At 37.1% G+C, this 26412-nt stretch overlaps 1 protein-coding gene across 2 annotated transcripts in view; it reads right to left on the reverse strand.

The window, feature by feature from the left end:
* LOC134531052 (AT-rich interactive domain-containing protein 4B) overlaps positions 1–26412 on the reverse strand; it is a 186464-nt gene that overhangs the window by 58938 nt on the left and 101114 nt on the right. For both annotated transcript variants that reach the window (XM_063366564.1, XM_063366565.1), the window contains exons 14-19: positions 26202–26240; positions 23676–24223; positions 21167–21269; positions 5761–5925; positions 5207–5459; positions 2812–5096 (exon numbers count right to left, since the gene is read on the reverse strand). In XM_063366564.1, coding sequence (XP_063222634.1) covers positions 2812–5096; positions 5207–5459; positions 5761–5925; positions 21167–21269; positions 23676–24223; positions 26202–26240 — 3393 coding nt within the window. The remainder of the gene's footprint in view (positions 1–2811; positions 5097–5206; positions 5460–5760; positions 5926–21166; positions 21270–23675; positions 24224–26201; positions 26241–26412) is intronic.

Consider the following 26412-nt stretch of genomic DNA (forward strand, 5'->3'; position numbering starts at 1 on the left):
GCACGTATGCCGCCGTGCCGTACCGTTGTTGGCTGGCCACAAACCGGGCTGTGAACTCAGTCTAGCCAGTTGCAGAGAATTCACTCCAACAAAAGCAACGTCTGCCCATTGAGCTGCCGGTAATTGTACATGCTTGATCACTCATAATGCATCGTGTTCAAGTATTTGAAACAAAACTAAAAGTATTACGGCACGCAGATTGTCATGAAGGCCATGCTTATGTTGGTCGCACTTTAGTTTTAAGCAAGTCAACTGTGCGCATAGTCGTATGACTCTTACCAAAAATTTATCTACATACATCTGATGCTTTTGGTTGTACTAGCGGGAATATATTTGATATTAGATACCGGAACTGAAATAAACAGATGATTGACATGGAAAAGGTTTTTAAATGAATGTTGCAATGAAAATAATCATTGGCCTGACAGGATTGGTGTGAACCAGGTGCTGATACGCGAATAAGCACTTTAATTTTTGAAAAATTAAAATGGAACTATCCAAACAGTAATATCGGTTTTACTGTCTGTAAAGGATTGTTTGGAAAGGTACGTGACGTGAGTTGAAGGTCACGCCCGGGCGGGCAAGTCAGTCAGCTGACTGACGATAAAGAACATAACCACGTATCTCCCGTTACGTGGTATCGTATTTATCATACAAAGTGCGATGGGAGGCATATAAAGATAAATGGTGTGACATATTATAGTTGAGTGTTATTCAACACATTTATATTACGTAAAGTATATATCCCTACACAATTTTGGAACACATTAAATAAATTAGCCTTGCTATTATGGAAACTAATGCTTCAGAATACGTGATTTCGAATAACACAAGCATTTTTAGGCACAAAATAGTCATCCTAAGTGAGGGATAGGTGTACTTGTTATATATTTATAGTAAATTCTGTTCACTCATGAATGTGGTACAAAATTTATATAATTAAAAGTGATGAGTTCCAATCGAGTATTTTCTGAATGCATGAGTGGGGAAAAAGACTTACAAAGAGAAAGCCCACATACAGCAAAATTTCCCCATTTTCCGATTGTAAATATCCCAGTTTTACTATAAAAGAATAAAACTTACCTCAAGAAAATCCACAGACACACAGCAAAGTCCACCACTTTTCGCATTTGAAAATTTGCAGGTTCTACCAGACAGGAATCAAGTTTAGATCACCCAGGTAGTAGGGAAGTGATCTGACCCCTCTATGATCGTATTTCTCTCTACACTATCTATTCTATAACTTACACTTCTACTATCAGTGTTAACTGATCATCCCAATGCATCATCTAGCATTAAAGTTTAAAACAAATATAATAATAAAGCTTACTGAGTTTTTAATGTCTTAAAATCCTAAAGAACTGGTTTTTCCAGCAAATTTTACCCTGAATAACCAATTTGAAAGTTTAGGAATCATATTGAAGAAAAACATTTTACGAAAAAAAGAAGAAAAAAAAAAGAATTTATCCTGGATAGAATAAGAAATGGATGCTAAATTTATCAATGACACTGAGGTCTCTATTGAGACAGAGAGAGGTAGTGATGAGAATGTATCACTGATGGAATGAATGGGTGGGGAGAACAATGAACATACAAGAAATGTCACTGACTCATAGCAATATCCCCTGTTTCCTAGCTGCAAAACCTCTGGCTAACAACGCTGGGAATAAAACCCAGATCACAATGCAACCACTAAATCCTAGGAGTCACAAGAGTGCAGTAATAAGACAGAGATATTAAACTTGTAGAAAGTAAATACATTATTTTTAGGCCAAGAAATTAGTTAAACACAAATACTATCACCATTAATTAGACAACAGACTATTCTGCATCTTATGATTTGGCATATATGGGGTGATAACAAAAGTAAAGGTAAATATATGGGTCTCACCAGTTCTTAGTTTACCACTAATATTTTCTGTTATTTTTGCCCAGGATTTCAATAGAATACATAAATAATGTTGGCTACTTGTTTACATAATGTTTTATTTGTATAGTATATGTTTAAAAAATTATTTTAGATATCAAAAGCCAATTTATATATCAACCTCATCATTAACTGCAAGCATGATATCATGTTAAATATGGTTTTGAATTAACTATTTGCAAGAAGGCTTTTGGTAAAAAAGTTTTTTCTATTTAAATTTTACTCAAATATATAAACATTTGATTTTCTAAAAACCCTGAAATTTTTTAATAAATGCTTGTATTGATAAAGCCATTTATGAAGTATCAGCAATAGTTATTCTATAAATTCAATTTTAATCATAGGCAAGAAAACAAAACAATAAAAGCAAAATAATTCAGGAAAAATTCCCTTACAGTTATGGGACCTTCCAGGTTATATGGAGGCCAAACCTGTTGAATAATGACATAGTTCATAAAATAACATAACATGGCATGCCAGTGATTTGAATTTTGCTGCCCCACCACATGAGCATGATGCTGCAGCAATTAGAGCTAGAGACCAAATAAATAGTAGCTTTTAAGACATTTTTAAAAAAAAGGTACTTGTGCCTAATATGGTCCAAATAAGGTCTGAAATTTAATTGAATTCAGGCGACTAACACATCTATGAATCACTTATGTGTTCTGTTCATGTGGATGTGAAGTGTTTCTAACTAAATGATATCTAGTGGGCCATATTTATACCAGACTATGTTAGACAGTGGTACCTTTATTGGAACTCCAGATACGAAAAGTTTTTCAATCATGAATGCACCATTTTATTGAAATACTCAAAAGAAAAATTAATGCAAGAAAAAAATAATCTATAATAGTGATAATATTAATAAAATAACTTTTTCTAACCTTTAGCTCCTTAGTTTCTTCTAAGTATGATGGCTTTTCACCCAGAGTGTCCAAGGTTGAGGTCTTAGCCTGCTCAACATCATCAGGTACAGTCTTGCCCAGTACAGTCTCTATCAACATGCTGTGCACTGACTTCACATCTTCATTATGCCTTAATGTATCTTGCTTTACCACATTTTTGTGTGCCCCTACAGTTTCCGTTACAGTTTCCACCTTTGCTGAGCTTAAGTCCTGACTCCTATTGCTGGAATAGAGCCATGAGTCTGCACGTACAGTGTCTTGTAGCCACGCCTTCAAAACAGAAGCTTTCTGGTCCTGGTTTTGCTCTTCTGATTTAACATCATCTTCCAGTTTCAGCTGGTTGACATTTTCCGAATCCTCCTTGAATTCTGTTTTGCAAGTGACTTGGTCTGAATCCTCCACAATCTCAATAGCATCTTGGGTGGCTTCATCATCCTCAAGCTGAGGCTCTTCAGACGGCCCTCCTTCACTCACTGTCTCGTCTCGAGACTCTCCCAAGCACTCAACATCTTCATTTTCTTTTGTGGCAATGATAAGTCGTGATTCTTCATCGTCACTGCTGTCACTTAAAACTTCTTCCTCAAAGGTCGGCTTTCTAATACACTGTGCTTCTTTAGAGCTGAAAATAAGCTGAAAATTGTCAGGTTGAGACTTTTCCCCAAATATATCTTGACTGCTGTCCTCATCTGTGAGAGATCTTTCAAAAACTCTTTGTATTGCAGCATTAATTGGATCCTCTTCAAAGTCTTCCACCATTTTTGGTTGTAAAAGAAGACCAACTACATTATTATGGTCTTTTGCACTGCACTCTTCTGCTGTGTTTTTATTTTTATCTTGTCGTTCCGAAATTTCCTTACGTTTTTCATCGCTATTTTTGAAAACACTGCTAAAAAGATTGGTATCAGTGACAAGAGACTGTTTCTGTGGTTCCTGGGTCTTATGGTCAAGTGGTTGCGATGACTCAGACTCCAACACCAGTGCCGGAGACTCTGAACTAATTAAGTTTGGGAACAATTTTGAGTGAGAGAAGAGTGGCCCCTCCCCTTCCACTGTTGTTTCTTCTGCTTCAGATATGACTAGCCTGTCGTCACTGTCTTCTTCACACTCATCATCTTGACTTTCACCAGGTAAATCACCAAACAGGCTAAGAGGGCCCAGTTCATCTGATGTGGTTTTGCCATCATTACACGGCTTCTTCACTTGACACAGCTTGTCAAATACATCTTCATACATGGAGTTGGGTAGGGTTTCCTCATCTTCTTCCAACTGCACCTCACTTATGTTCTCTGACGCCTGATCTGTCTTTCTGCCAACTGTGCCCGTGCGGCGATAACGACGCTTCGCTTCACTTCCCGACTGTGGCATACTTTCCACTTTAACTCTGGGCCTTTTCCTTGCAATAGGAGACTTATCGCTTCTGCTCTCCAAAACCTCATCAAAGATTCTGCCTGGCCGCCTACCATCTTGAAGCTCTCTCTTTGTTCGAACCTCAAACTCAAAAGGTTCTGGCTCTTTGAACTCATACACATCCTCTGTGCTCGAGTCACAATTATCATCATACTTTGAAGAACTGTTCTCTGCAATCTCAACTATCCCTACAGAGTCAAAACTATCACATTTAATAACACTTTCTTCGGAAATCTTGGCTGGGGAAAGAATAGGTGAGATGCTGTCCTTGTCTTCTGTCTGAAGAACCAGTGCATCATTTGGCTCGAGGGTTACTGCCCTTTCAATACCCTTCAACTCTGACCGAATCTGATTCAAATCAAAATCTCTGCCTCTTGGCTGCTGATCCTCTTCACTTAGACCTGGGCCCTTACCTAATGCTTCACTACTAGTACTCACACCCTTCAGATCTGATACCATTTTCTTCTCTTTCTCTTGTTGCTCTCCATCTGGCCCATCTGGTGATGATGTCAAGTGGTTTGGTTCACTTTCAGATGTACATTTTTTACTTCTTCTTGGTCTTTTCTTTTCCTCCACATCATCTGCAGGTGGCTCATCTTTTTTGCTGGCACCATCTTCATCTTTTCTAAGAGCTTTTCTTCGAGTGGGTGGCTCTGATTCTGTATCTGTTTCTTTTTTATTTTTTAAAGGAACAGAAAGAAGTTCAGAAAATGCAAAAGTCTCGAGGAGAGCATCATGATCCAGTAGTCTCTCATCCTCCTCTTCCTCCTCCTCCTCCTCCTCCTCCTCCTCTTCCTCATCTTCTTCATCATCATCTTCTTCATCTTCAGTTTCTGTCACTGATGCGAGTGAGATATCTGATGACAAAAAAAAAAAAAAAAAGCAGTGTGTTTTATTTTACAATCTGGGAACTGGTCAGTCCCTAAAATTACACAACAAAGGGTGGATGGTAACAAGTAGCACATACCTGTCAAGCCGGAAGATCTGCGAGTGCGCCTACGGAATTCAAACCCTTGCACCAAGGACTCTGCTGAAGTGTTGCGCAGGGTTCTACGCAAAGGTAGGTGTGGGGTGGTGGGCGTGGCTGGCGATTTGGTGCGGGACGAGCATGACGTAACAGAGGAAGGTGTTGTGGACCGGGGAGGCTGTGACCCACACATCTCCTGTGAGCGGCCAGATAGTGATGGGCGACCCCTTTTCCCCAAAGATCGCTTGGTCACCTGAAAATAAGCAGCAACGTAAATTCTTATGCTTCTGTTGATCATGACAACTTTCCAAGATTGTGTAAGCATCACAAGCAATGAACAAGACATTATAATATATTGTGAATGAAAACCTAAGTTATGAAACTAAAACTGGAAATTGGAATGGTTTACATGCAGTTTCAAATAAGAAGATATTAAAGTCTTACTCTACATCAGACAGATGAATATAGACACCTAAAAGAGAGTAATTAATGTAAAAAGAAAGACAGGAAATGTACCATGATTATGTGCAGAGCAAGAGTAATTAAAAACACACCTTGCTGTATGACCCTTGGTGCTGAAGTCGCTTGGCTCGAGCTGGGGTCCAGCTAAGGTTCTCTGCAATCCGTCCTCGCTTGATCCACTCATCATAACGAGTGTTCCAGCCAGTGTAATGCACCAGGTACATAGTTTCACTCGAGTCCATTTCTATCTCCAGAACCTGTAACATGCAACACTTTTTACGAGGGAGAAACAACTTCAAAAATTTGTGTTTGCATGGGTGAAAGTAATTACACAAAAATAAGAAAAAAACTCAGGCATATAAAGAAATTATATATTGCAAAAATCTCTTAAAACGGTCACAAAATTAAAAATAAAAATCCTTAGAGAAAAACATGAATATGAGTTACAGTTTTAGGCAATCTCAAAATATCCTACAAAATAGCAGAGAATTACAAAAATCCTCAGGTAATTTTTTAGTAACTCTAAAATATCACTTGAATCACAAGACTTTACAAATACTTTAAAATCTCCAAGCATCACAGCAAATCCATAATACAAAGTTTTTAAACTATCTGGTGAAGTTGCAGAAGAATTTTAAAAACCACAAAATAAATAATTTAAAACTATGACCTTGCAGGTTCCTACCTCAGATTTAATGAGTATTTTTTACCATACTTTGAAATAACTAGTAAGTTTATATTTTAGTAATGCTGGTAAATCAGCTGGTCATTAAAGTTCTAGGTTTTAGGTGCCCTAATTTGTAAGTGTATATTTCATTCGAAAATGTTTTTGTTTAGTGACTAAATTATATTAAAAAGTGGTTGCTTGTTTGTTATTTTAGATGTATATTGTACTAATATAGTATGTTTCCAGTTTGGAAGCATTTGAAAGCTATGGAATTGTTAAAAGAATGACAAACAGGTGTGCTACATGATGATGCTGATTTGTAGACAGTAATAGCTAACAAAGACCCTGGCATTACAGTAGAACCTCTTCAACCTAAACCTCTTTAACCTTGACATTGTATGGGCCTGCGGCCTTTTCAGCCCGACATGCCACCGCCCAAACAAACCCCACCCTCCATCCTTTCCAACCGATAGGGCTTAGGACCACGGCGGTGAGGCATGTGTTTGAATAGAGCGCCACAGACTACGTAAGAGGGCGCTGTAGAGGCAGAGCGCCACACCCCTTTAATTAGTAATAAATATATTGTAAGTCTTATTTTTGCTTCCCCACAGATGTGTGACGACAGATCGGCCGGGAGGGTTTTATGTACTTTAACTAATTCTCATTTTGTTAACAGAATGTAAACAACATAAAGACGTTACCAAACATTCACGAGGTGAACCTGAAGTCCGCCGAAGCCAGGCTATTTAAAATTAATAAAAATTTAATGCATTTTGTTTAATCATTTTCATCATGCAGAAAATGTAATGTAATTGTTAAGTGTTTTATGTTTTACTTTTAGTTCCCCATGGCATGTAATCTTAAATATAAGTAACGGTAATTGGTTCGACGCGAAGATGCCATGTTAGGCCAGCGGAGCCCTGAGTTCGCCCCAGTCCTTCGCCAGCACCGACCAAGAGCAGACGGAGAAGCACCCCGGGGACCTCACCGCTTGTCTTCACTGATAAGTAACTCTGTTCAACTTTTGATATTCTTAAATCTTTTTATACGTTAGTCCACGGGGCTTCTCTCGGTCGGGGGGACTGCTTAATTAATTGTGTAGTGACCACCATAGGTCTTTTACCGCAACTTAATACGTAAGCCTAGTGTGATCACGTGGTCGGGTCTCACCTCATTTAAACCGATTCGTGCCGCGGGCGTTTTATAGCATAATCGAAGGTGTAGAGGAGAAAGTAATTTAATAAACAAGAGCGTGTGATTTTATTTGGATTTGTTTATTGTAACCATGTGTTAACATCCTGAGTGTAATGGCGTGTGAACGCCTTAAGAGCCCACTGCGTAGGTGCAAAGCGTGCCCGACGCTGAGAGCGGGCTAGGATCAGTACTAGAAGTGGCTTTAGGGGGAATTAAAATCACGTTTCACATGGGCGATGTCACGGCCCTGACAAGTGTCTCACTCGGGTCCGTGCCCTTGCACGGTGGCGCCCTTAAAATAACCTGAGGACATTCACTAACGTGAACCCCCGCTTAATATAAAGGAAGTTAGGCCACAGGCCATGTCAACCTAAACGTCCAGATAACACGGAACAGTTTTGGAAAATATATATATATATATATTTTAGTACATGAAATGTTTCACAGACAATAAATCACTATTCTCAGTAGGTACATTATTCAAATTCACTTATCAGCGAGTGAGTTCACTGCATTCACCCCACCTGCTGTTGCTACGCAGCAAACTAGTAAATTAATGGTTTATTCAGAGTGTCTAGCCAAAAAATCGCCAAACGAGCTTCAAATGCTAAAGAAGATGCGAGATTGTGCTGCTCGTAAGCGATACACAAAACTGAAGCAGCAAAAGCTCACTGCTTTCTTTACTAAAGACTAGTTTGTACCTATATTGTGTATAGTGTAAAAACATACGTGTTTTTAGGTAAATGTTTGCTGATGATATTTTTAAAACTGCATTAAAATTTTTTTTTGGAAGTACATACATGTTTTTTTATGTTTTTCCCTCATTCTTTGGATAACACAGATTTTCATTAACTTAGATCGGCCCCGGCCCCAGTTGAATTGGTTTAACGAGACTCGACTGTATCTGTTAGTGTTCTTATGCTGGAAAAAAAAGGCAAGTGTGAAGTTTAACCTTGTGTACTAGATTGTATTTAGAAAATTTTATGACTGTAGATGTTGGCGAGAGCCCAAGATGGGGCATACATTAAATTTGCACTGTCTCAAGGTATTTCCTTGGCTGTACCGTGAACACAACGCGACCATAGAACTTAATCAGCAAGTAATTAATTTTTATTGTCTACAGAACTGTTACTCCCAAAAAAAAGGGGGGGATTACTGGTTCAGATTAGCTTATTTTAGTCGGGGCAAACTGATTAGTTGCAAAATATAAGGTATCAGATAATAATTTAAAAAAAACTGTAAAAATCAAACAGAATCTTATATACCTACTAAGAACTTATTCAATAAAACTGCAAATATCTCTATAAATAACAAATTAAATCACCAAAACATATAGAGAACTTATTTTATTTTAGTTCCACTACATTAGCTTAATTTCATAAGATAATATGTGCCTGTCTTGATTATGACAGTCACATTACTATAGAGCTCCCACTCTATATGATCACAAAAGAGTTGATCAAGCAATTAGACAAAAGACTTATGAGATCACCTTTCTGGATGTGTGTATGTGTTGTGTGTCCCTATTATCTTCTAGTTAACGTATTCTAATGAAATATTGTAGTTATTCTTTTAAGCTTCTAGATTTGACTCTTGCATACTTGGTCAAAATACGTTTGCGAACAACAGCAACAAAGTACGCATCAGATAAAAATGATTAAATGCTAAAAATGGTGTTTTATTTTGATAATTTGTCAGAAAAAAGGGTGGACTTGCGAAAGATACATTGTATTCACAATCCATCCAACCGCCATCCATTCATCTGTAAACTAGCCGACAGATTCACAACAATGTGTGTGCCCCGAATTAGTAACCTCTTGGCGCCATTTACGGTTTTACCTAATTTTTATGTATTTTTTGATCTGATTTATCTACCAGAGCACTACTTAAACTTTCCCTGTTTGGTTTCCATATGTTTTCCCAGCACCTTGGCCGTAAGATACAGCAATCATTTTTTAGGTCAGCAAGGCTCATATATTTCCCCTCGCCTCTGAGCACGTCTTTGGATGTAATTTCCATCGTCCACCATGACTCCGAGCTAGACTCTTACTCGGAGTTTGCGCTTGTCAGCCTCTCCTGGAGCACAATATTTCTAGGATGTCATCTTAACTCTGCGATTTTGGTCAGGCATGAAAATCTTGTCACCATCGCCAGGACACGTCAGGGAGGCCAGTTTGCCAAGTTCCCACTACACCAGATGCCGGCGCATTGACCCGGTGTCTGACCCTAAGTCCAGTCCTCCCCCTCCTTTCCTTGGGCTCAAGCCACGCCTCATGCCAGCCCTCAAGTGCCCACTTGGATGCCATCTCTAAGATGCCTGATGTACTAAGTGCAGATAACTTGTACTACCCGCCACAGTGCGGCAACTGTCAGGACCTTTCAGCCCTAGGCTGTATGCCTCACCAGCAAGCCTCAGCATGATATCTGCCAGCGCTGGTGTTAGTTAAACATTGGCGCAACCAAGGGTTTTTAAGTTTTTTTTTTGCGTCACCTTTCCTTCCTGGCTTACTAGCCAATCAGAGGAGTCGTCTTCCTCTCAACTTCCATAGAGCCCACCCCCTTTTTTTTCTGAGGTTCCTACTGGTCACTTTAACTATACAAGCTACACCTCGACACGTGAGAGTCTATGCGCTACCGCCATCTGAACTCCTGCTCTCTCTAGACTTGTATCTGTCAGTTTGGGGCCAAAAAGTCGAACGAGTATCGGGGCAATACTAAGCTGTAGTTCCCATGGATCCGAGATAGTTTTCCCTCTACACAAGGTCTACTACCGGAAATTGTTATGTAGTGTTGTAGAGACGTATTTCAGGTTGCTCTGAATGTGTTTCTTCCGCACTCGCTGCTACTCCAACTCCATCATGTGATGTTTGTCGGATTACCGTGTTTTATCGCATGATCGTCGCACATTTTATACTAAAATCAAGTTTGAAAAGTAGGGGTGCGACGTTTATGCGGAAAACATTTTTTGTTAGGTAAAGTTATTCATAAAAAACAAAACCCATTCATGGAAAGTAAATTTATTTTAAAAAAAGTGGAGTATACAAGGGCACGCCAAACAATTTATGTTAGTAAGTCATGCAACAAAAACTTTTCTTCAACTTTAAATAGAAAAACAAAATATGTGACCCAAACACGAGCCACTTGAATCTGTAACGTGAACTAACGCGTAACTATCGTCGTAGTACACACTTACCACAAAAGAGTGCGAGCTATCAAATGTAGTTAACTTGGCACTTGACAGAGAGCGCGCGTTGCATGAATTGGCGAGATATCAATATTCGACTACGTGCGCGCGCTCTATACGCTAAGCAACATAACCAAACATGAATGATGCCAACTAGCGCTGGCTACATTTTTATAAGTTGTACACCATGGTGACGCAGACGAAGAGATAAAGATTATAACATTTAAAAACGTCTTTAGAAGAAAATTTACACATCAGACAACTTCGTATTTCCGTTAATTAAATAAGTAAGTGGTAATGTCCAAATAAATATTAGATTTCTACTTTAAAATACATCTTTTTATATGGAAAAGCTACCTACACAAAGCGTATGGAATCTAATAGCGGGACCAAAAATTTCATACGACGTTTACGAGAGCTTTTGTTTTATCCAAATTTTGACGCCCTAAAATATGGGTGCAACGATTATGCAATAAAAAAGGTTATACCCTACTATGGTGAGTAGAACTCAAGTGTAGCCCTTTTGCTCCCATTTATTATCTTTATGAATTATTTTGCATATTTAACTTTTGTGTGACCTTTGGGTTCACAATGTGGGGTTCCAATTTACTACATTTGAGATCTTACATTCTGGAAACAAGTTGAGACCCACCCTTCAGCTATCTTCTACCCTTCTTGGCCATCAAAAATTACTCTGTTCCCGCATGAGTGCATTAACTTCTGAGGATTGGCCCCAAAATATGTGACCAGAGCACCAACACACAGATAAGACCCAAATGAAAAATGTAAATTTTATCTGTAGTCGTAGTAAGTTACGTAATTTGCAGCATCAGCACTTCTGGACTTTCCAATGTCAGACTATTATACAAATATAAGATCTAACTAAGAGCCACAATTATTGTACATTCATTAACAATATTCTGAAACCAAAATGTACACTTAATCTATGTAACTGTAAAAAGGTGTAAGGTGAGCCAAATTAAGCTCAAACAAAAATAACCCCGGCAGGCATTTAAACCTTTTGCTTATTTACTTAGTGTCACAAATTAATACCAAATATACGTATGTTTCACCGATTATTGTTACAGCCTAAAAAAGTATTTTTTATTTAAATTAAACTATGTAAAGTTATCACATAACTGCTGTATTTCATTTTATGCCTGTGACTACCAGAAAACAACACAGAATAACTCTAAAATATAAGATCAATTTAAGGACCAGCACACGTAGTCTCATTATTTGTTGATGCTATATATTATAAGCCATCATAAAATATCTTCCCTGTTGTTTGTGATAATAATAAAAATTTTATGTGCTCACTCTCATGTTCATCTCTGGATTATTTTTACTTAGCTGTTTCCTGCACAGCCTGTTTACGGGTTTTTTTTTGGTGCAAAAGTACCATTCAAGGATACCTCAGAGAACACGAGGGGGAATGGTACATCTACATGTCCATCATACATATGTATTTAAAATTTCTTTTGTAAAAATATATTATTTTGACAACTTCTTTTTCTTCACTATGATATTTATTTAAATATAGTTTCAAGTTACTGTACATTATAATTCATTATAATTCACACTTCTGTCTCTCGATAAATTTTTGTTTCAAAGATCAAACTTTGAAAAGTGTTCAGATGCAAGTAAAAACATAATATGGAAGCATTTAAACAAATGAAGAAAATTACAAATCCCATTAGAAAAAACTCAAATTCGTTACTTAAGATTTGAACTACTTGCTCATTTTGAATAAAAATGTGGTGTTTTAACTCTTCTAGTTAAAGTATCTTAATGAAATTTTTTTGCTATTACTTTAAAGCTTTAAGATTTGACTCTCGCATACATATGCATTCATACCAAAGTTAATATTGTCCATTTTTTGACTGACTGAGGATGGAATATTCCAGGCCATCTGAGTAGCTTCAGGTCACGTGATTGGCAGACAGTTGAGATTCGGACGGACATAATGGATCATTGTTAGTCCAGCTTATAAAGGAAAGAATCCTTCATAGCAAAGACTATGCATACTGACTAATGTCAATATTTTATCTAAGTTTAAGTATTTGTCCTCTATGAATTTTTTAATTTTTTCGTAATTATTTATATGTTTCAATGTTGTTATTTCTGGGTACTGAGTTTGTGAAAACAGTGAAAGAGTATGTACCAAAATTCATTTGGTTAAATGCTATCAGTTATGTAGTTACAAATTTGTAATATCAATCACTATTGGTTGTTTAATTTTCATTTCAAAGCAGATCCACTTATGATTAGGACAAAAAAATCATTATTGGTTACGTCAACAGAAAAGCATTAGAATAATAAAGTTAGTTCAAAACCATCTGAGCTGATGAGCAGAAGTATCTGAATTAAATCGAAATAATTCAAGAAAATTTATTTAAAAACTATCAAACTTTCAACTTGTCCACAAGATTTTGAAATTATTTAAAAAGAAAGTACAGGTTGAAAAGATTCCTGAATCAAAGAGGAAGAAAGGACGTCCCATGTTGCTGTGTTTGAGGCTTCAAGTCCAGCCTGAAATAATTCCTGAAATGAGTCAAGAATCAACACGGAAGGAAGGACGTCCTGTGTTGCTGTCGTCGAGGCTTCATCAATTTACGCCAATGAGATTCCTGAACAACTCCCAGACCAAAACGTTTAAAGGAAGGATGACCGAAGAGGCTACGTTCGAAACCTGATCTAGAAGTTATGTCAAACCACTGGAATGATGCCAATCTCAAAACGGGGATTACTATTTTATTTGATGCATGAAAACAAGGTTGGTTTGACCGTGTATGTTCAAAACCTCCTGATATATATCTCAGACAATCGAATGTTATAATTACATTTATAAAATTTAATTTAAATTAAAGTTAAAATCAAATCCCATCACAAATTCGTACTCCGTGTTTAAAACTAAACTAAAAAACTTACCATCAATGTAATAATATCAGACCTCTAACGTATGTTATTCTGACGTGTCCTAAACTTATGTTATTTGTATGAATTTGACCGTTGCCAATTTCATCTGTCATTAAGATTAAATATTATAATTTCACTTCGACTTTGTCCCCTTAAGAAACTTTAGTAACTGTACCCTGTGGTTGGAGCTACTGCTGCTGAGTATCTAGTTCTGGCAAATATAGTTTTTTTTAATGTCCCTAAAATACTGTTTATAATTACAAATAATTCTGTTCATTCAATACTGGAAATTTTGTAATATTACTGGTTGAATCTTGGTTTGAACTAATTTTGGTTTGGTACTTGATTTGAGTCACCGTCAGTAACTATTAAATTAATTCTTATTATACATATTTTTTTGTTGTACTATGTTATTACTAGATTTTATTATTCCATACACATAGTTAGTGTATTATAAAAATTTTAAATGAGTTTGATGATTAAATTATGTTCTGAAGAGACACAACCATTATAAATACAGTTCAGTTCAATTATATTACTTGTATGTTATTTACACATTTACTTTTACAAAGGTGACCAAAGATCTATTCACAATATAATAACAAAGAATTATTTAACATTTTACATTATAATTTTACATATTGTTTTTAAAATACTTATTTGATTTCTAATACATTAGTATGCAAAATTTGAAAGCTTAACACAAAACTTCATATTTTTAACCAAAGATGATATTTAGAATTTTAAAAAACATATTTTAATAAAATTTGGTATAGGATAAACTTTATGTTAAATAAGTTTTCCTGGCCTCTTCCCAGCTTGAAAATCATATTAAAACTTGAAAATATCTAAATCTTTAAGCCTAAAACAATGTTTTGGCCAAAAAAAAAAATTGATTTTCAGTTATCTTGGAAAAAAAAAGGATTCAACATTTAAATTTTTTCCTTCATTTTAATTATATATTTTAACACTGTTAGTTGAGAATTTCGATAAACTTAAGTGATTTAACGATTAAAATATTTGCTGAACTAACAACAATTTTAGTTAAGGCTAAGATCCATAGTTTTGCAGCCACCAGGTAAATTATTTCTCCCATGAATATAATTGTAGGTAAACAAACATAGTAGACATAGTATTGAAAATAAAGCTTTGAATTTTTAAAATATGATGGAAAAAAGATTCTAAAAAATTATTTTTTTATAAAATTATTACTAAGAAAATTTCAAAACTAAAAATAAGGTATTTATAAAAACTGTAAAAGGCTTTTGCTTTGCACACAATGTAAATGAAGTATCCTGAACAATTCTAAGTTGCTTAAATGTTTACATACTGTACAGAATTTAAATTACTTGAGTTTAAAAATTGTTATTTAACCGAAGTGTCAAGCTCAAGCAACAAACGAATGATGTGTGAGTTCAGCATACGCCGCTTGATGTCAGGCACGATAATTTAGAGTTTGCCCACTAGATGTCCCAACTATCGCAGAATAGTTCTGGAGGAAATAACATTATTTTTGAAAGGATCGACTACAATACTGGTGTCGGTGACAGTAAGTTGTATTTTGAAGATAGAAAGAAGCTAATCGACGAAAATTCTTCCATTTCCTTCGAAATATATTGAACATTGAAATATTTTTTTCCTAATATTTCACAGATATGATTTGACGGTACTCTGTAGAACTTTAATTTCTAACATTTTACTCTCTATCATGGTAAAAATTTATTGTATTTATATTAATAGTCCTACTGCATGAACCAAACGTGAAATACGGATTTTCAATATGGTAGGCGTACTGATAATTGCAACAGTTACGACATAATTCAAAATGGTGGTTATGTCATCCTAATTGTCAAGTTCATGACCTCGGTGGCTAAGAGCAGCTTGACACTAAGGAATTTAAGCAGCTTTTAGAATTTTCAAGCCGTTAACATTTTTGAGGACTAAAACGGGAAATTTTCCCTCAAACGGTAATGTTCCCCTCAAAATAGGGAATTTTACTCTTGAAGTAGGGATTTTTGAGTCATTTTGAGTCCTTTTTGAGGAATTTTGACACAAAAAATGGCCGCCGTGATGTCAGAGCAATCGGTCATTGACCCCATTCTCAACCCTAGCCTGAAGCCTGGGGTCGGAGGAACCAAACTGTAGTACTCATTTTGTAATGCTATTTGACGTTTATGCCCTTATGTATTCTTGATTGAAAAGTGAAAATGTATAATTGACAGGGCCCATAGCATAGTTATGTGTATCAGTTGCCGAAAATGTAATGATACTTGTATATCTAAGACATTTTTTTTGTTATTAATATGCAATGAATGTGTACTTATTTTTCTACATACATGTTTTATACATTGCTATTTAAATAAGTAACATGTCCTCAAATTGTTTTATTACCATTTGTCCGAAGACATTTAATTATATTTATATTAATTTACTAATTTTTACTGTTTCTCAATTTTTCTTTATTATGGAATTTTAAAATGTAAATTTGGCATGCAGCAATTACAATTTCTAAAACGTGAATATAAATTACTATAAAACTTGACTTTTGCGAATAAAAAGTGACATATTTATTGTACTAGTATTATTGTACTAGTATTTCTCGCTCCTAATAACTTAGACACTGGTTGAAGTTCAGTTAAGTACTTATATATTTTTTCCGTATATAACTTCAGTGGTCGTAATTTATGCAAGCCTTTTTCCTACTTAAATGATTCAGGTCCAGATCTGAAGCAGTGTTTTTCATGTGGTGTCGATGGTTTTATAGTGGTTTGGGGGGGGAGGAGGAATTACTGCTCTTCGCGTATCACTTTATCTAGCTACCTCTGAAATATTCTTTTGTTACCTATGACAATTAGCCTACTCCCTACATATGTTCATTCCGACACTTCTGACTGGGTAATGAAGGCGGTTCGTGGTAAAGGTCTGTGACCCTTTCAGATATAAATTTGAATTATAGAAATATTAATTGTTAATTACAACGTATGTTATTTCGTGCCTGTCCAAAATGCAGTACAAAAATACCTACAAGGAGAACTACCGGTGATGGTTGACGTCACCTGTAGGGATAGCATGAAGGCGCTCTCCATTTCGTCAGACGCGACAGCCAATATTTATGTTGCAATAATAAATTACTACATGATAGCATATTTTTTAAATTTTAATTACGTATTTTTAAAAGAACAAATTTTGATGAATGCCAGGGTCATTGAGCAAATAATGACAGAGATTTCAAACATCATACATGATAAATAAAAATTAAGGGGTCATCGAAAGCCACCAGCTGCAGGTCGGCTAAAAGCAAACCAAAAAATGCTTCAGCTCTATCCTCATGTATACATACCATATTTACTCGCATAATGTCCGCAGTAATTTGGCTTGTGTAGAGTAAAAAAATTGTTCTCTCATAATTAGTTTACTAGCAGAGCGCTGGTGACTGGCGACCCTCCGCAGCGGACGTGAGAAATGTGACAGGTGACGAGATAATTGGGTGCCGGCGATTAGTGGAAGACGCCACTCATTTTTTTTCTTCTCTCACTCGTGTGTGCGCTCTTACGTTCAGAAGCCGCAGCCAGCCTACACAAAATAAACGCTTTGCGTGAAAAGATATTTTTTTAAATCTTTAATTGAGATGGCCACTGACGGCACGGGGCAGATGTCTAATGTCTGCATTAGCCGGCGTCGGCGAGCCTCCCTCCCCGTCCCTTGCCCACTGTTTGTGTAAACACACAGTGCGCATGTACCCCCACCACTTATCCGCTACCTCCCCTACTTTGTGACGTAGTGTGAGTTGACATGTAATGGCTTGTGCTATATATAGCCCGTCCCCTTGCAACTCGCGTGACGTCGCAGGCAGCTGCGCAGTAGAATGCAAGTTTCTGAGTCCGGACGGTTTCACCACGCTACAAAACCCTCTCAGCAACCGCTCCAGAGAAATGAACAATTCAAGGTCAAAGCATTGTTGACAGCATCGGTAAATTTCCATCCCGTTACTGTGCCTTTCAGGGGTGGCCAAGGTTGCTTTGTCTGGTGCGAACTTTATGCGAATTTTGAAAAATTCCATTTCAAGTATTTAAAAAGAAATGTGCGGACATTATGCGATGGCGGACATTATGCGATTAAATACGGTATTTACATGCATAATACATTCAAACAACTAAAATTAGTGCAATAAACTGCAATATTTTGTAACCATATATTCAGCTACAAATATCAATTGATTGTATAAACATGTAATCTTTTATATCGTCGTACAGAAAACTTTTAATCATATATCAAAAAATACAGTTTTACAACAGAAAGTCACGTACTTAGATGTTCAATCATATATCTGTGACAAAATGAGTAAAACAAAAAAACCAGTAGAAGCGCAAAACCTTTATCGTTCAGTACATAACAAAAAAAATTTTTTACGGGAAGGAAAACTGCATTACTGGCCAACTTCCCTCATTGTAGTGGTCAGCTGTGCAGGAGAGTTCTTGTGTCATCTCATGGATTAGCATATTTAGTACAAGCATGCCAAACTAATCGAATAAATAACTAAAAACCTGATCTTGAGTAACTTGCAGAAGAGACCAAATCTAAGAGTTACGCCACCAATCCACCGCGGTAAAACGTACAATATGTTTATTGTATATGTGACGTGTTCTTTATATTTATTTACATATGTATGCACAAAATTAATACTTATTATAATTCTGCTGGGTTGCATACAGTTACTTACGGGTTTGGAAATGAAATGTATCAAAAATAGTAAAATTTATTCTCTTACGCGCTTTGAGGGTCGAGCGGTCGAAGAAGTCTGGGGAGAATTGACAGAGAAGACTGAGCAGAAATCTTACTTCTCTCCGAGGCAGGCGGTTGGCTGGCTTCTCCCATCCCCATTTTCAGCCTCGAAGAACATGACACCCCACTGGGCAATAAGGAATTCTGAGATAAGTGCCTTCTTTCCTCCTACTCCTCCAACACCACCCCCCTCACCTACCATAGCTCATCCGTACAGCTAGTGCACTCTATCGAGGATTTTGGAACTACGTGTGTTGTGTTCTTTCTCTGCGCACCCGGGAGAAACTCAAAACCTTAGCCTTAAAGCTGGTTGAACAACACTAGTACATATTTCACTTAGCCACATAATCTACAATTCCTTTGAAAATTATTCGATGATTCAGGTATATTTATAAGAAATACTAAGTCTTGCCATCATCACCATCGTGCGACTCCCCAAAACCATAGTAAACTGTGTGTCTCTGTGTGTTTATATGTACATGTATGTATATATATAATGTTTAATTTTATGTATTTGGATTTGGGATTAATTTGTGCAAATTTAAGGCAGTATTTTGTCCCAAAAAAGTGATTTTTATATATATATATATATATATATATATATATATAGTTACGATTTACCGCGGGTTCGTAAAGAATAGCCCAATTAAAGATTTTTATCACACACACAGTTTTATTTATTACCACTACTTGTCACATACAAATAATCTTCTAAATTGGCAGATAATTAATTACAGGTAAAGAAATGTCAATTCCCCAGTCACTCGTTTCACACACCTTGCTGGGCCGCACTTCAGGTGCAACTCTCGCCGCAGCACCCCTCGTGGGTCTCGGCCGCGGGACTCCGTCGCCGCACTCCGCCTCCGCCGTCACACCCTTCTCCGAGATCCCACACGACGTCTCGCTCACCACTTCACTCGGGACTCCGCCGCGCCCGCGACTCTATCGCCCGGAAACTCCCGACTCCACTGAACTCACTCACTCCCTGCACTGGAACCTTCGTCCAAGGACTTCGCCACTCTGCCGCACCCGCGGCACTATCGCCCGGAAACTCCGCCGTGGGAGAACTCCTGACTCCACTCACTCACTCAGACTCTCTGCCCTGGAACCTTCGTCCAAGGACTTCACCACTCTGCCGCACCCACAGCACTATCGCCCGGAAACTCCGCCGCGGGAAAACTCCCCACTGAACTCCTCTTGAAGGTTGGCCCAACCTCCTTATATAGCCCTTGGGTTCCCGTCCAGAACAATCGGGCATGTCTCCGAGATATCGCGCGACCTTCGCCGTCGAAATGCCCAGAAACGCGTCGTGAGTCCTCGAAGGACGCGGCGGCTGCTCAAAGAACGCCGATAAACGCAACAAGCATCGGGTTCCCACAAAACGCGCCGATAAACATGTCTGAATCCTTTTTTTCCGCAGTGCGGCCTCTTTTAAGTAACTCGATCTGAGGCAGGTGCGCGCTGCGAAGGTCAGGATGTCGCGAGATAGTATGACACAAGATACCAGGGAGAGGATGCGGGTGGAAGGGGGCGCAGACAGGCCGAATGAGCGCGGCGACGCCAAGCACTGCAGCCAAGCGCGATCGTAAAAATATGTAATGAAAATCCATCTTGATTTAATCTGTTGATTGGTAAAATCTGACAAAGGAAAAATGGAAAATACTGCAAAATTATTAAATAATGTTTCTTCATGTTGTGGTAACCCAAGGACAAAATAAGAACTGCATGTATCTTGTGCACATGCCTCATTCAGAAGTAAAGTTCCTCAAAGCAGTCAGAATTTCCTCTATATAAGTCTTAGGTCAATAAGTCATCTACGAAAATAGCATTGATACTAACAATAAACATCAGAACTCTGTGGACTCACATAGGTACCAATACTCTGCTGAAGTTTTTATTTCCAAAGTTTATTTTTTCTGACACCAGCGCAGGAACTTTGAGACGGCGTCTCTGGCAATTTGTTTTCACTTGGGCTTTTCCCCTTAATGATAATGTTATCAGAGGCAGCAGCACATAACACAGACATAGGATTTTGGGATTGGAATAAGTCACAGCCTGTTTTAAGTAACTGTCCCAGCATTATCCAAGGGTGATTTCAGAAAACTACGGAAAACAGAAATAAAAATGGCTCTGAATCGGAATTCGAACTCAGATTCTCCCGAGTGTTGAGTCTAGTGTGAGTGTTGAGCCACCTTGCTTGGTTTAGTGATCTGTGTTTTACCACTGCGCTGTCTTACTAAGCGGTCACATTTGTGAAAGTGAGAAGGAATGTACCAAAACAAACGTGGACAGCTGAAGGTATTTTTTAATTTACTGAAAATATTGCCTATTACAATTAATTCATTATATATAGTGTGAATAAAGCACTTTGTGTAGATGACCTATGTAGTTTACTTAAATAAAATAAATAGTTGTTTGGTGTGGGAAGTATTATTTCAACTGTTACGACTCCACAGAACATGTGAACTATTATCCGTTGGTTCATCACAAAATCATCTAGTATCAATAAGCACACATATCCAACGTAGTAGGTGGAAAGGTCTGCCTGGCTTTTAGTGTGGTGTTATAAATAGGGAGGGGGAGGGGGGGGGGGGGGGGGGGCAAAAACTTACCAACTGAAGAAAAAATTATACAAAATGGTATTAAGCATATATGTGTGTGTGTGTGTGTGTGTGTGTATAAAAACTTCTAGACGAATACAATAACAGTACAGCCACCAACATCATCAAATGGAATAAAAATAGGAACTCACCTTAGCCTCGTATGTCACCTTTGACTCTTGAGTCGGCCCATAGTAAACTTTTAATTTGTCACCTACGCCTACCCTAATGTTGTTAGGCAGCAAACCCAGAGTCCTGGAAAGGAATAGATAATAATTACAAGTCAATTACAACAAAGTCTTAACTGTGATAACTACAAAGTGAAAAAAATTCCAAAATCCAACACACTAATGAGGCTTAAAAATAACTGACTAAATAATGAACAATGGGAACAAACTTTCTACATCTCCTGTATACTGTATAACGAAACAGTTAAAATTTGGTTCACTACACAATAACACAGAAACAAAGATAGCTAAAGAATAGCAACTCCCCAATGCTCCAAGTATTAGTGTTAATTCATCCATCATACAAAGTTGCTTCCGGCCTTTAGCAGGATCTTCCCGGCAAACTGATGCCTCATTTCTCTAACTTTCAATTACATAAAACATTTGAGAAAACTGTTTAAAAATCTTGAATTTTTTTTTTTAACTTGGTTATACTTCACTTTAATCAACGATTTCTGCTAGCATATTTTCTTTCATTTCTTGTGACAGAAAAATGCAAAAATTATTTTACGATCTTATTACTACCACTATTTTTAGTTACTAATTAATTACTTATTTAAAATTTTAATGCTTGCAAATAAGTAATAATTAAAAAAAAAAACTCCAGTTTTAACTCTCAATGTACTTCTACATGGTGGCAATTAACATCACCTGCGTACAGTGTTCCTGTTTCTACCAACGTCGTAACAAGCCACTGCAACCAGTCATGTTGCCAGCACAAATAAGACATTCTTTGTATTATGTACGAAGGCCACATATAAAACCAAATTCTTGCAGGACTCTTAAAAGTTATTGTTTCAGTAACACACTGTGAAAAAATTATAAATTCTTATTAATTTATAAAATTTAATAACATTCAAGTGGTGTTTTGTCCAAAACAAAATGTGACCACTGTAAATATCAATTTACAATTTCACAAAAGTTGGTTGTTATTGAGTAGGTATTTACTTATATACACCCTTAGAATGTGAAAATAAGCCTGACATAGCCAAACAGACCCAACGGTTTTTAGTGACTCAAAACACTATTTATATGCTTAACTAGCTCATTCTTGACAATGGTAGGTTTATTTTGGATACAACTACACGTCCATATTTGTGAAAACTACTGGCAATCACCACACAGCAGCTTTCATCAGCTCACATGCTCATGTACCAGCGTGCTAGCTGGGGTCTTGCTGTTTATTACAGGTCTATTGTAATCCCTGTCTACCATTTGGGCTATCAGAAAAAAATAATCACACCGAGAACTACTTATGATGGAAATGTTATTTTTCAGTTTTAATGAGTCATCATAAGGACTTCTGCTTACAAGACTCAATGGAAAATAAGGAACCAGTTAAACAAATGAACTAAGTTTAAAGTCTCATCAATATCAACATCGATGTGGTGAGGAGGTGAAGGGGGTGAGGGATGGCAATAAGAAAATAAAGCACTGATGGTAAATGTAAGGAAGGAGGTAACTGAAGAGTCATGAGAAAACTCACTGCAACATCTGCTACATTTCCCAATTGCGAAAAATCTGGATTTGACTTTGCCGGAAATCAAAATGGATGGCCTTGGTGGAAGGCAAGCAAACTCACCACTCAAACACTGTGGCTCCAAAAATCAGTTAAAAAGAAGATATCCATGCCAGGTAGGTTCCAATATATAATAAAATAACACACCACAAAAGGAACATATTGGCTCCAAGCCAAAGCCATTAAGGTGCAGTTAAAAGTCCTTAAACCAGTAGGTTTGCCACCACGGCAATGCCACATTATCAATTATTGAACGTCAATACTGTAGAAACAGGAATACAGAAAAAAAAAAAAAAGAAAAAAAAAGAATTAATAGTATTTAAAAACAAGTGCTTTATAGTAATAAAAAAACAAGATTAATGTTGGTCTTAATTCAAAATTCATTATGAAAATGCACCTGTGAAATGCAAAATAAAACCAAGAAGGAAACAGGAAACACTATATACAGAAGTGAAAACAACTGTACTAATAAACTCTCAGAAAAATACAAATGCTGACAGCACAGTCATATAACTTGGCATCCAAGGTCAGCAGCCAGAACACACACAAAAAATCTGAACGCGAGTCGCTTGATTGGTGCTGGATTGCAGAATGTGCTGAACCAGTGAATACCAGATTAAAGACCTTTTACATCCTCCAGGAAGTAAATATCCACAATTTTTGAAGAGGGTTGAAGGTGGGAGGAGGGGCAAATGGGGCAGTGGGTTTTCTGTGTCTCTCTCTCACTACACTCATTGCATTTTGGATTGATCAATTTTAGGGTATTATCGCAAATTACATTTGGAAATGAATAACTCATTTGCCGACAGTAAAATGTGCCATCACTTTAAAAGGTGCAACTTTCTTTGGGAGCACCTCCCATACAACACTTCAATTTCTATGGAGTTGTTGGAAAAAAAAGAAAAAAAAACTCACTCAACAGCAGGATTTTCTTCTGTGTCTTTACGCTTTCTACCCCGCTTCTTTTGCATTAAGAGAGGAGACTGTTCATCCGGCTTCTTGAGACGCATCAGAGCTTTCTTGTCTATTTCGCGAGGAGCTACTTTCTTGTCGACATCCCGCACCGAAGGTCTCCTCTCTGATTCCCGCACAGCTGGTTTCTTCTCCCCGCTGTCTCGCAGCACTGGCTTCTTCTCCGGAGTGTCCTTCACCGCTGCTTTCTTCTCCGAGGAGTCTCGAATGCCCAACTTCTTTTCAATTACTTCCCGCGTAGTTGGCTTCTTTTCTGGAGCTTCGCGCATTGCCAACTTTCTCTCGACCGTGTCCCGGACGGGCGTCCGGGTATCCCTGATCGGGGTTCTGGTCTCCCTCGGACGACGCTCAATCCGCTCCACAGAGTCACGGACAGGTGTTCGCGTATCTCGAACTGGAGGTGGTACCTTCACCTCTGCAGACTTGCGTTCTGGGGGCGTCAATTCTTTTTTCAATGCCCTCGCATCTTCTTTAGATTTGGATCGTGTTTGCTACAAACAACAAATAATTGGTTAAACTACAAAACACTGCACTACATTGAACACATAATTAATAAAAGGTGAGGGGTGAAACAGATGGAGCAGAAACAGAATGCGCTATGGTGGACAAGTGTATAACTCATGAGGACCTACGAGCACATGGAAAAATCTGGGTATTATCCTGCTGAGACCCTGAGCAACTCTGCAGTCTGCAGTACACACAGAGCCTAGCACAACTAAGGAATAGTAAAAAAAAGTAAAATATAAACCCTACGTTACTGATAGCCACATTAGTCAAGGAGCTATTCCAATAAATTAATCACAAAAGCTCTCTTTCTTTTTCAATTTTATTCCAAATTTTGTCACCATATATTTACTAACTGTTACTTAACAGCGGTAAATATTCATGCAATTGTTCAAAAACAATTTTACATGCGTGACATTTTTTGCAGCTAGCAAAAAAGTTCAGTGAGTATCTGATGACAAAATTTACCAAAAAACAACAAACACAAGAAAGCTATCATCATAGATATACGGGAAATATGCCTTCAAAAACAGTAGTAAGAGGAAAATTAAATATCCCATAAAGTGTAAGACAATGGACCTTACGATTAAAAATCTTGTAGCAAACACAAACCAAAGTTTAGCAAAAAGAATCAATAAGCTTCATATAGGGCATGACATTAACCAGCTATTTAACAAACAATTTTGGGCTATGGATTAAACATGTTTACAGTATTTAATAACTTTTGGCCTAAGGAAAGTTTAAGAATTTTGTTTTGCTACTTCCACTAATATACCTATTTACTGAAAATTCTCAACCTATACTGCCTGCACACACTCCACAAAGGCTGAAAGCTGCAACACTGCCATTACGGCACTGCAGTGCAGACAAAGCTGTGGCTGGCTGGAGCAGCTACCGCCATATGTGACTTGTGGAACACAGCTGCCCGATTCTCCACACAGCACTTTGCTCTGTTTCGGAACAATTAGTTTTGCCAAGGTAGCGTGCCTCTCAGACTACATGATATAAGTTAGGGACCTTTTCATGACCTTCCCATGTTTTATTTTGCAGTAAATAAACTTATGTAAAAGTAGTTAATTTCTAACCAAATTTATATATATAGTTATATATTTAGTTAAACCCTTAATTTATATTTATATATATACTTAGTACTTATACATTGTTATACACACATCAACACTCAGATTGAGTTTCATGGATACGTACAACAGGCCAGACAACAATAACAAATAAAAATAGATATACAAACCACATACGACAAAACAAACCATGGATAAACACAATGACATTAACATTATAAAAAAAAATGGATTGAAAGGATAGCATTTGATCATCTGCAAATAATGTTTCTTGTGACAATTAATTGTAATATTAGTATTTAAATGGATTACACACTTTATTTAATATTTTCCATACTGTATGCCAGTCCTCCAGTCTCATTATATGTCAATCAATTTGAAAGACGTTTACGTACCTGTATTTGGAAATTTATTTACCAGGCCCCTTAAAGAAGTAAGGTATTAAGGGATTTATATTTATGCCTGCATTTGGACATAGAGCTTACTGACTTACACTAAACACATTTTAGTTCAAAACATGTATTGTGTATTTACAATCTCTTATTTATTGGGACTTAGGCAACGTAGTAGAAACCATGAGCTATAAATTATCAAGTTTTGCATTGATTAAGCATTTACCTTAGAAAAATTTGTTACAAAGTCACTTGTGTACATTTAAATTTTCACCCAGTTTCTTCTTTTACTAGACCATATTTCACTAGAATTTCATTCTAAGGATTCACGCCCAAACCTAACTTGACCTAACGATAGTTTCAAATACTTTTTTTCTGACTGGATGTGATAAGTTCTTGTCATGGCCCTCAGGAAGTAAAGATAGTAGGTAGGCCTAGTAACATGTAACTGAATCATTTACAAATAGGGGTTTAAAGTGTCCAAACAAACTTACCAAGCATGATTCATTCATAGGTTTTAATAACAGTGTCTCCTGAAAAAAAAAAAAGCATATAAAATGATAATTGGTAACATCATCACTCAGAGAGTAGCCAACTTAAAACTAAGGAACAGTTAATTTTAGTTAAAATAACATACTTGACTCTTCAGGTACATCTTACATTTCTCTGCTGTATAAAATTTTCCTTACATACAGATGTTTCAAA

Source organism: Bacillus rossius, chromosome 3, assembly GCF_032445375.1.
Source record: "Bacillus rossius redtenbacheri isolate Brsri chromosome 3, Brsri_v3, whole genome shotgun sequence".
In the NCBI taxonomy this organism is placed as follows: Eukaryota; Metazoa; Arthropoda; class Insecta; order Phasmatodea; family Bacillidae; genus Bacillus; species Bacillus rossius.